We start from the raw sequence: 12,079 nt of genomic DNA on the forward strand, positions 1-12,079 counted from the left end.
GAAAATAATTTTATCGTTAGTCGTCAAATTAGTTTGGAAAATAAATCAAATATACGCAACACGAGGTGTACGGCCTCTAAAACTGTAGGAAATCGCGGATCGATCGTTGGTCATTGTTTTGATTGATGGAAAGAATAATCAAACGTCAACACATACATAATATTTAATTGAACACGAAAAAAGCGCAATGGCTGGCCCAGTCATGCAAGTGATACATAACTACTACATGGAACATGTAATGATGATTGTGATGGACATAACGCGACTCTACATACGATTACTGCGTGATGATTATCTTCCGAGAAGTTGAAAAACAGATATCAGGCATCGTATTCAAACAACTGAATAAATATTTCTGTCATTGTACTTCTATGAAATTATGATGATACATCGATTGTTGTGTCGATGTCGTATTGACCGTCAATACTACAGTGCTAAAAAAACAAAATCTTTAAGACTGCAAAGTCTTAAATATTTTGTATAATTTTAATGCTAAACGATGGACAAAATTAAATTAATAGGCTATTTTACCATCCATGTTTGAAAATGTTATCAATGTGGGGTAAAAAGGCACATTGGACTGGAGTCATTTAGAAAATCGTGCCGGTCAGAGCATCGATCATAGTATTACAGATCATTTAGTGTTCGGATGAGATAGTGGTGATGGCCATTCCGTCACACGGCGAGCACCTGCGACCTGCGGCGAGGAGATGCACGATGGAGGGTCACGGGATGGACTGAGGATGGGGAAGCGAGTGCGGGAACAACACACGTAGTGGGAGGCGCCGGGTGCACACCTTAATGTTGTCTTAAAATGAAACTCACATTTGCAGGGGCTCGTTTTCTTGCGTAACGTTTGCATTGGGAACTCAGCTTGCGGAAGCTTGTGGTTGAACATAGAGAAAAAACACTTGTTCCGATTATTTTACTTCGACCGCAGTAAGACATTCAATATTATTATCGCAAATGGCCTAGTTTACACCAATCGTTAAGTAAAGATAAATATCTTAAAAACAAAATCAAGCGTTGACGCGAGTCAACAGATCTCACTGGGATCAGTTAAATACTTGATGGAAATTGGACAAAATACACTTAAAATAGAACCTACATCGCTAGAATACAAACACTTCAACTTGCGTAGGAACATGGGTGTCGATGCGAGGTCTTTAGTCTCTACGGCTCGACCGCCGGGGGAGTGCTAAAGCTAAGGGCTAGGCCTTCATCTCCGAATCTCATCCCCTTCGGCTCTAATCGCTAAAGCTCGGCGTGGCTGAGGTAGCAAAACGTAAATACCGCGGAGGAACGGCCGCCGGCCCGGTCGCCCATGTTTGCGAGTCGATAATCACTGAGAGCGAGGGTTCTCTCTCCGCCGCGCCGCCCTTCCGTCCTGCCGCCCTGCCGCTCTCCGCCCCCGCCGCGCCGGGCTGATCAATATTCCGCGCCCGCCGTACCGCGCCGCGCACCCCGCGCCTGACGCTGGCGCCCGCCACCGGGGGTTGCGAACTAGTGATGCGCGCACTACTCAAAACGGGTCATGAGAATATCAAATCTATACCGATTCTACTGATGAACTGTTTGTATATATTTTATTTACAATAGAAAGGCATTTAATACACATTGCTTGTAGCTTTATGTTTATGCAGCTGTATCACTTATAAATTAAATTAATTCATTATTTTTTAAAATCTAATAATTTCATATCGGTTGTCGGATTATTAAAAGTACCATTATTGAGATATTTTTTAGAATCGTTTTGAGTAATTTCAGTATTTTCAAAATTTATTACTTTGCAATTTTTGGCTCTTTCAATCCGTTTTAGAACTGATTGTATATCTTATTTGAATTCATTTTTTTGATATTATTATTTGATTTTTTTAAGCATCGTTTAATGAAAAAAACACTTGTAAAAAAGAAGGTCCTGCCTAAACACAATAATTTTCTAGCTAGTCGGGATTTGAAACAAAGAACCTCTGTACATTTTGAAACTGTAAAATAAATAAATAAATATTTCTCAAAGAATTATTTTTATTAAGGCCAGTTGCAACGCAAAAAGTTGAGTTAAAATTTTTACAAAGCTAAATAACAGTTGCGTCTTCGTAAAAATTGGCATAATGTCCGTCCATTCCGTCCATTTTGTCCAAAATGCAAAAATTATTTAATTTTAAACTTTTTTAACTTGATTATTTTTTGTGTAACTGGCCCTAATCGATTGTCGAAACGATTACGGCTATTCGAATATTATTATATAATACCGATTATGCTCGTCACTGTTACAAACCCTCGTGCATAGACAACGACAACGAACCACCGACCGCTGTCGACTGTCAAACGGGAAATAGGAACTGAAACTAACGTCAAAAGCGTGATGGGATTGTTCCAAAAAGTCGTGGTTCGTGAGAAGATCGAGTGTTAAGGCCCAGTACTACTAGCTACTAGCGCCATTGAGCAAATTATAAATAACGGCGATCAGCTGTTTATTCTGTCAAGCGAAAAAACGGCATTCGTATATTTTCATGACCGCTTCTGAAAATATTCCCGTCTTCTCTCCTTAAGGTTTTGTAATCTAACTTAGAAATAAATGTTATACATAATATTATGTACATTAATGTAAGCAACACAATTTCAAGTAATATAGTACCAAGTGCCTGATAATAGGATAAACAGCCCGGAAACCAGTCGGAAAATCATTCAAACCCCCGTAATTAATACAAATTAATTTCTGTACCTTAAAACTGAAATGCTGGAAGTCACATTTGTAAATTGTTTAGGAGAGCGGTTTGAAGTTGTAAAACTGTCTTAAATGTATCTCTCGAAGTAAAAACACAATTTATTGCTGATTTTTTGAATTTATAGGCTTTTGATAAGAATATTTAAGAAAAAAACATTTAAAATATTGACTATCAAATAACTATAGGACTTTAATGTTTTTTGTTCTAACCACCCGGCCCGCGCCCTAATTCCTTCTCGGACTTTAGTATAAAAAGTAATGTAGAATATCGAATGAAAAACAATGTATTTATAAAACTTTATTCGGGAAAAAACATTACATTACGTGCTATTAAATTAAACATTAATTAATTATGAAAATAACAGGTAAATATAAATTTAATGACATGATATTAATAGAAATAAAAAACAAATAAATGAAATATATGAATGTAAACAGTATGTGAAAAAAAGCAAAGTATAATAATGAAATTAACGACAAAAGAAATGACATAATGGTTAAGTAGTGATTATGACAATAAGACTTAATCTTGTGCAAAATCCCTCGCAGCGTCAGAGGTAGTTTGTTATAAAAATTGTGGGATTTATTCGGTATCCATTGCTTTAATACGAGCAAACCGTTGAATTTTGTTGAAAGCATGAGTATTATTACTGGACTACTGGTGTTTTAGAACAAGCTATTTCAGTAGTGGTATACCGGAGGACTACAATGTTTTTAGCATTAAAAGAATCTGAATATATGAACAAAATGACATTCATAACTCAATTTTGCAAAAAATGTGACTTCCAGCCTTTCAGCTTTAAGGTACAAATTTAATAATAATAACATTTTAAAATTCAAAAGAGTAACGTAAGCGTATGAGATAAGAAAAGTTAAGGTTGGTAGCAGTATTTATTAATCTACCTCCGCCTGTTGGCGGAGTTATCATTTTTATGTTTTTCCACAAAAAAGTAAACATATTATTTTGCCTTAATTTGCATCCTCGAGCCAATTTGATAATAAAACATGGTCGATTTTTCTTCCAGATTTCAAGATGAACGTGAACGGCTGGCAGTGAACGTGTTAAACTAATTTCAATTAGTTTTAAATTGATATGCTCGTAATATATGTATTGCATAGCATAAAAAAATTATAAATACATTTTTTATGCCTTTTTCAAAAGAGTTACTGGTATGGTTTAAAAAATATTAAGTAATTCGATTTGTATACCTATGCAGTACCCTATTCACCACTAGTTGCGGAAAGGTATTTTTAATTTATTTTTTTATTAAACCAAACAAATTTTTTTTGTACCCCAGGAGTTACAACAAACTCATTTTGGGACAGAAAAAATATTTACATAAAGGTATGGTAAAAATATAGTAATATAGTAACAAGCAATAATATGTACATAAAACTGAAATAAGATAGGAAGTTAAGTATATAATACAAATAAATTAAAACAAATCATAATAAAAATTAATATTAAACATTTACATACAGTAAGAAAGAAATATCCGAGGAAAAAGAAGAACTTATAACTAAAATTAACCTTCCACGTACCTCCTCAAGTAGTAATTTTTAAATGAATAGTCAGTTTTTGGTGTTCTATAGGACCCCGGTAGCCTGTTGTACTCGCTACAAGCAAGGTACAGCAGAGACCTTAGACCATACCTTGTCGTGCGTGATCCAGGTACGTGAATATTTTGACTCTGTCGCGTATTATACTGGTGGACGTCACGATTGAAGGTGTAGCCAATATTAGTGAGAGAGTCTTTATTTACGCCTTGAAGCACCGTTTTTTCAATCTTATAATACATTATATTTTTATTATTGTAGCAGAATGTTGATTTTCAGACGAAACGTCAATTTTAGAAGAACTGAACACTTTTTAAGAAAAACTGACAACATTAAACCTTTTGAAACCCACTGATCAATTCAATTATATTTATTCATATATAATATGTACATTACAAAATAAAGTATCTTCATCAGTCACCGTTACGTTAGTAAAGGGCAGTGATGGGTAGGTAACCTATTAGCTCGGCGTGTCAAAATTCTGAAAAAACTTGGCTTGGTTCGGGTGATCTAGGAATATTAATACTTTTTGCAGCCCTGGGGTGATATTCCAAACGCTTTCGCAGGCGTAGAAAAAGCTTTTATATAGCGTATTTTGTGTGTAAATACGCGAGATAAAGGTGTTTTCTACGGCTGCGAGAACGGTTCAGAATAGTACCGCTGGGGAGGGCAGTAGATGACATTATATAAAAGAATCGCTTGTTTTTGCTAATACACAATTATTCCTTTTTTTACTGTATAGCGTTTGTTTTAGTAATATTTCAAAAACAAGAAACCGAATTATTTGAAAAATGCATCTTCCCTCTCTTGAACAATTTACACTTTGTACTTTGGAGCATTTCAAATTTCCCCCAATCTTTCTTCAATCGAAGCTATTAAAAACATCATCCCTATCCACACCCAGCGGTAAATGAGAGGCACTGAATTGGTGTACTAATTAGTTCCAGAGTATCTTAATTAAAAAAATAAGCGCCCATTATTAAGCATTCTGCAAAATAAGACTTTACTAATGATAGCAATAGTTAGCCGATTTTTCTTTAAATACTACAGTGTAAAATACGATATGGCTAAACGACGAGACATGTTGTCTACATACAATTTACATTAGTTTTGTATACATAAACTTATGAATAAGTAAATAATGTACTTTAGATCTGAACACAATGTTTATTCAACTATAATCCACCACTTCCTTAGTGATTGCATACATCAGCCAATACACAATGTGTGTTGTGTGTTGTATGTGACTAGTGAGTAGTGACGGCTTAGTCGGGCAAAGTACTGCAGAATATTATAATATCGTGGCTGCAAGTTTTATAATACATCACATGTGAAAATTAAGTTATATATTTTTTATTTGGGAAACCGACCGTTCTATATAGTTAAAGTTAATATTCAAATATATTGCATGGACACAGAAAAATAGTTTGGGATGACAGGCCAGGGCCCTGATTACAATAGGAAGTTAACATTTATCTTCAATTTTATCTACAGAGTAAAATTTAGTTTTCTGTATAAAAAGCAGAATATGCATACAATATTTTCTTTTAAACATGTTCAATTGAATGTAGTTATGCAGAAAGCAGCCAGCTATAGAAAAGTAAATCTGAGATAATAGCACCTTTGTGAAATGAGTGAATAAACAGATCTACACAACAGTTGGAATGTTTTTGGCTTTAACAAATGATAAACAATGAATATATTAGTTTTTGTATATAACAAACAAGAATCTAATTATATATTTGACCAGATTCAATATTTTTTTTAATTCATTAAGATTTTTCCAGTGCTGTGGGTGTTTTCTGCAAATTGAGAAATGCCGTTTTTGTGATGGACACCATTTTCAGAAGGTCATTAAAACAATTTTTGTATGAAAGCGGTCTGGCTGTTTTTAGCAGAACATATATGACCTTACTGCACCCGATAACATCAATATCTCATTTTTTCTAAATTGTGGACTGGCTGCTTTCTGCATAAATACGTTCAATTATAGGTTACCGACGAAGCTACTTTAAATGTTCATGCAAATATACTCATTTTCGTACACAAATATCGGTTTTTCTTTATCGTCGAGTCGAAGATAACTCTGTTAACTTCCCATTGTAAACGGGCACTTTTCAACTGTCTATAAAACAAAATCGGATTTTCTGCACGAAAATGAGAATATATGTAAAAAAAAAATTTGGTCGGTAACGATTAATTAAAGATGTTTCAAGAAATATTATATAAATATTAATTTTTCATACAGAATTATTAACTTACATTAATAAATTACAACAGAGATGGAAAACATTTTAGAGAAAGGGAATATGGAAGTCCAGGCATTTAAAGGGGTTATGACCTGTCATTGGCTGGTTGAAGTGGCCTAAATGCCTAGACTTTCATATTCCCTTCTCTATCTCTGTTGTAATAAGTTGTTCTTAATGACCCCCTAAGGGGTGAAATCCAGTCTTTTGTCTACAAACATTTGGACAAAGTAAAAATACTGTTTTACTTTATAGACAATTAAAGATAACTCTGTTACCGTCCCATTGTAATCGGGGTCCAAGAGGCCTAATTACAGTACAGAGATGTAATTATTTTTTTAAAATTACTATAATGAACATAAGCTATTGTGATACAAGTAAATACAGTTTTGGCAACCATTCGTGTTTGCAATATATGGTCGAGAGGATGAATGACAATATCCGACAAAGCCTTCCATATTATTTTCCAAACTCATAGTGTTAGGGGTACTGAAATTAGTAGAGTTAAATACAATTAAAATCGAAATACATGAAATTCAATCATTTGAAAGAGTAAAAAAAACATTGCTTTTTAGTACGAGTGAAACCGATAGGAAGACCCACGGTCTTTTAAACGGTTTCAGGTATGTGGAGTAAGTACTTACACGTGCCGTTTGTCCCATAAAGCGCAAAACGTGTCGTTTTTGGATAGTTCAAAATTAGATAGTTCAAAAGTATTTTGAAAATACGCGTATTTTGAACCTATGTAGAAAATTTATTCGACGCCGCGAGCCGTGTAAAAAGTAAAATAGTAACGTTAACATCGTAATTTTTTGCTTACTAGAAAATATTAATAGTAAAAATAAAACGTAAAAAGACGGTATTGGGGCTGGGAGTTTGGAAGAGACGTCGGTCTTAATTCGGTGCGGTAATATTACATAATTTATAATTTATTTAAAAAAATAAAATTGTTAGCAATATGGAAGGTATTCAACAAGCAACGAGAATATTCCTCTGTAACTATATGAACGATGGGACGCCCCGGTGATTGGTACTAAATGATTCATTTATCGGTGTACCAGGAACATAATTCAGCTTACTCTCAGATCGTGAGGGGTGGACCTTTAGAATCATGACTATTCTAAAGATAAATATAATTATACAAGATAATTGATTCACTTATTAATGTATCCAATAAACAGGGCCCGATTACAGTAGAAAGTCAACAGGGTTATCTTCAATTGTTTATAAAGTAAAAGCAGAAAAAAAAAGTTTAAAGACAATTTTTTTGCAACATCTTCAATTACAGGTTGCTGACGAAGAAACTTCAATTTTTTTACGAATATACACATTTTCGCACAGAAAATTTTATTTGCTTTAGACAGTTGAAGACAACAATGTCCTTGCTATTAAAATATTCCTGAATTTAATAATTTTAGGACTTTTACCACAAATGGCTCAATCATATTGATGAATAGCAGCGATACAATTCATTAATGTGATCTTACCGGGAACGGAACCAGAAAACGTGCGTCAGACAAGCGTCTTGGCTATTAGATCGCCACCTCGTAACATGCATATTTACATATAACTAACAAATAACAAGAGATGGACAATATTTTAGAGAAGGAAATATGGAAATCTAGGCATTAACAGGTCTTGTGATCTATTATTGGTTGGTTTAAGTGGCCATTTCAAACACTGTGTGACATTCACCATTCTGCCTATGTTTGAATACCCATATTTATTCGATTCATCCATCTGATGACTTAAGTAAAAGAGCTGAAACCTTGCGACCCTAATTGAGCTGATTTGTTAAACATGATTTTTTTTTACGCAGTGTGTAAAGTGGCCACTTAAATCAGCCAATGACAGATCATAAGCACTGTAAATGCCTAGAAAATGTTCCCCATCTCCTTTATTTGGTAGTCTGAATTCGAAATCCCGTTTTTGTCTACAAACATTTGGACAAAATCAAAATATTGTTAATACACATTAACATATCGTCGCGTTGGGGAAACAAGGAACTTTTATTATATTTATATTTAAATATCGGTATTATCTGCATCAAAATTTTAAAGAAAAACGAAATCAATCCTTAATTACTAATTAATAAAAAATATTAGATAAAATAATGTCTTCATTACAAACTTTCATGTCTCAAAAAAATTATGAATCTACATAGAAACTTGTTTCCCCAACGCGACTTTACGCTCAAATTATTAATACAAAGTTATATTTTGGTAGAGTTTTTTAGAAGCTAAAAAAACAGAAGTCGTCAATATAATTTATAGCACACAAATTTTTCGCTTTTAAAAGGTCACACGTAGACAACACGATTGTTGATTCATATTTCCATGAACTTCCGCGCAGACATTTTCCACAGTGGAATGGGTTTCAATATTGCGATCGCATTCATTCAGTAAGAATTCGAGAGATTTTTCTGGCATTTTCCACCAAGTATTTTGATTGCTGTTCTAACAATAAGCATAAGCCAGCCAGTAAGATACCGTAAATAAACATTGTCTTTTCCATATTCTCTGTTGCAAAATAAGAAATTTCAATTTACAGTATTATTTTGACCGGCAGTGAAATGTACCAAATATTTTAGAAATTTAGAACAACAACAACAACAAACCATCACGCCGTTTCCCCGTAGGGGTAGGCAGAGAGGATAGAACGCCATAACACTCTATCTTGGCATACAGACCTCGCTTCCTCTACATTCATAAATCTTCTTATGCACGCACGCCGATTATTCCTACTTTTGACATGTCCATCTTCAAGTATTTGATGGACTTGATCGTGCCATGTCTTTCTCGGTCTTCCTCGTTTTCTGCATCCATCAACATTTGCATCGTAGATCCTTTTAGTCGTTCTTTCGCTGTCCATTCGCTCTACATGTCCAAACCAACGCAGCACCCCTTTCTTAATTCTGTCAATAATGCATGTCTCAGCCTTACACACTTCACGGATCTCGACATTTGTGCACCTATCATACATCGTTTTACCACACATTCGCCTGAGGGATCGCATTTCGACAGCATTCAATCTACTTTCATCATTATTTTTCCAATTCCATACTTCGCTCCCATACATTAGAGTTGGAACTAGAACTCCGTTGTGAACTGCTAGTTTAGCCTCCTGCGATAAACATTTGTTTGCCAAAGTAGATTTTAGTGCACCGTTCACCCTGTTCCCGGCACTCACCCTCCTTTCAATATCTTTATCGGCCTTTCCGTCCCTAGTAAACATACTTCCCAGGTACACAAATTCTTCTACCTGATTCAGAATATCTCCGTTCACGCTGATCTCACATTTAGTTATATTTTCATCCCTTTCAAAAACCATCACTTTCGATTTATCAACATTCATAAGCAAATCGCTTTTCTTCATTCGCATTTCTTCAATCGCTTTTCTTCGTTCGCATTAAGCATTCACTTTTCTTCATTCGCATTCATAAGAAATTCAGAACTTTGTTAAAAAATATAACTAATATTATTCATACAACGAAAGAAAAAAGAAAAAAATATATGAAAATCACAATTGATTTCTTACGAATGTTTTGCTTCTATAACTACTGTATATTACCTTAAATAATAATATGGCTCACTTCAATGCATTATCACGTATGTTAAGATTATATAATTAAGTGGAAAGTAATGCTGATATTGATATCTTTAACGATACATTAAATAATTATAGGAGAACTGTAATGCAATGTATTCAATCAAATAGACCCTAATGTTAGTTAGGTAAAATAATTGTAGTAAACTGTTAGTATAGTTTAGTTTCATAACTTTCATAATATTGATAGAATTTGATTAAGCTAGTCAATTTTAAGAAGAAAATATATATTTATATTTTTTTTTACTTATTTGCGCATGTTGTGTTCACATATAACTGATGAACAATATCTAAACATAACATATTGTGATTATAATACCAATTTAGTATGTATTGTTTATATTTTGTGAACCACAATAAATAAAATAAAATAAAAATACATGAATATTATTTTAATAATGCATATTTGCTTTTTTAAATATTTATTGCTGAAAATTCTTTTAAAAAATATATAATAAAATTACATAGAGTATATTTATCATATCTATACGTCAGCCTCGTGGTGTAATGGTGAGCGCATTTGCCTGCTATGTAAGAAGTCTCGGGTTCGACATGGTTGATATGAAATATTATTTACAAGGGTGTTTTTACCCTAGAATCTTTCATAGTCCCTAGATAGGTACCTAAAGCGTAAGATTGATCACCTTACCTTTATGTAACAAAAATGATCAAGATACGTTGCGATTGGTGTACCAATGCAGTTCCCTGTGCACCATTAGGTGCGGAAAGGGAATGATTATGATGATGATGTATACATAAAATATATAAACCTTTCTACCTCTCTAATAGAGTAAGAACTCGTGTTTAGAGAGATCGTTTTATATATACTCGTATTTTTATTTTCTAAAAATAAATTTTTACTGTATAGAGTTCGGGGTAAGGGTGGGCCTGGTGTGTTTTTTTAAATTTATATTCAAGTATTGAGTTCGGAGTTGTTTTTTTTTTGTCAAAAATACTTAAATGTGCTTTACAGATTGGTGATTTTGATGCGGGATTAAGGCCATTATTTAATGATTGATTGATTTGGTGTTTATTGTGTAGAATTTAAATTTAAACTTAAAATATAAGAAATCAAACACTGATTTGAGTCTACTGAACACTTTATTTTATTTTTTTAAATATAAAAACAAAAATTTCGTGACAATGAGGAACTTCAGCCCTACGGGAAATTGGATACAAAAAATATTTTCTTACGCGGGGTAAAAATTAGTGCATTAAATTGTACGGCAAAGTTTCTTGAAAATGTACAGAAAAAATAATAAAAAATATTTTGATAGAAACGCACTACTTTAAATGACGTCACTGGTTCATGTGGATCATGATCTGAGAGCTATGGAAGATTTCCGGTCTGCTTGTCGCTTCTGGACCAATAGGAAGAACTGAATGAGAATAAGCGGAAATGAACCTCTGACGTCACACGCGGAGTTATTTCAGAAATACAAAACTTTAAAAAATCGTAGCGCCGATAATACGATATGTAAAAATTAAAAAAAAAAAAATTGACATAGTTTAACAGTATATTAACAAATAAAAAATTTGAAAAAAACCACTGAACTTCCTCATTGTTTCGCCTTGTTAGGTCATTTTCAAACGAATGTAAAGATTAGATGGATTGATGTTCCGTATATAGTTATATAATTCATGGTATTTATGTAAAAAATAAAAATAATCTTATGAACTAATCTTATGAACTGTATACATTAATCATAATTGAGAGAAAAACCAATAGTTAAGGGAAAGGCTAAGTGTTTAATTAGGTGTTTATATTTGAATTTCGGAAAAATTTATAATAAAGTGAGTATTTATTGACATGCACGTATGTATTGTGAAATAATTAATGAAGCTTTATAGTTTTATATGTAATTTACAGATAATAATAGAACGTACTTTTAGTTAAACCTAAAGTAACCGCAGTACATTTAATTGATTAATCCCTAACCGC

The 12,079-nt window shown here is 33.3% G+C and overlaps 1 protein-coding gene across 6 annotated transcripts in view; it reads right to left on the reverse strand.

Moving 5' to 3' along the window:
* Dab (DAB adaptor protein) overlaps nucleotides 1-12,079 on the reverse strand; it is a 70,454-nt gene that overhangs the window by 45,150 nt on the left and 13,225 nt on the right. Inside the window, exons 1-2 of one of the 6 annotated variants that reach the window (XM_088228770.1) lie at nucleotides 1,109-1,506; nucleotides 826-971 (exon numbers count right to left, since the gene is read on the reverse strand). The exons of 3 other annotated variants lie outside the window; for them this stretch is intronic. In XM_088228770.1, coding sequence (XP_088084896.1) covers nucleotides 826-898 — 73 coding nt within the window. In that variant the 5' untranslated portion in view covers nucleotides 899-971; nucleotides 1,109-1,506. Of the gene's footprint in view, nucleotides 1-825; nucleotides 1,510-12,079 lie in introns of those variants that run through there. 2 more of the 6 variants (XM_088228775.1, XM_088228769.1) reach the window with 2 other exon arrangements.

This window comes from Micrasema longulum, unplaced genomic scaffold (assembly GCF_059751315.1).
Source record: "Micrasema longulum isolate JH-2025_06_02 unplaced genomic scaffold, ASM5975131v1 h1tg000607l, whole genome shotgun sequence".
Taxonomy (NCBI): Eukaryota; Metazoa; Arthropoda; class Insecta; order Trichoptera; family Brachycentridae; genus Micrasema; species Micrasema longulum.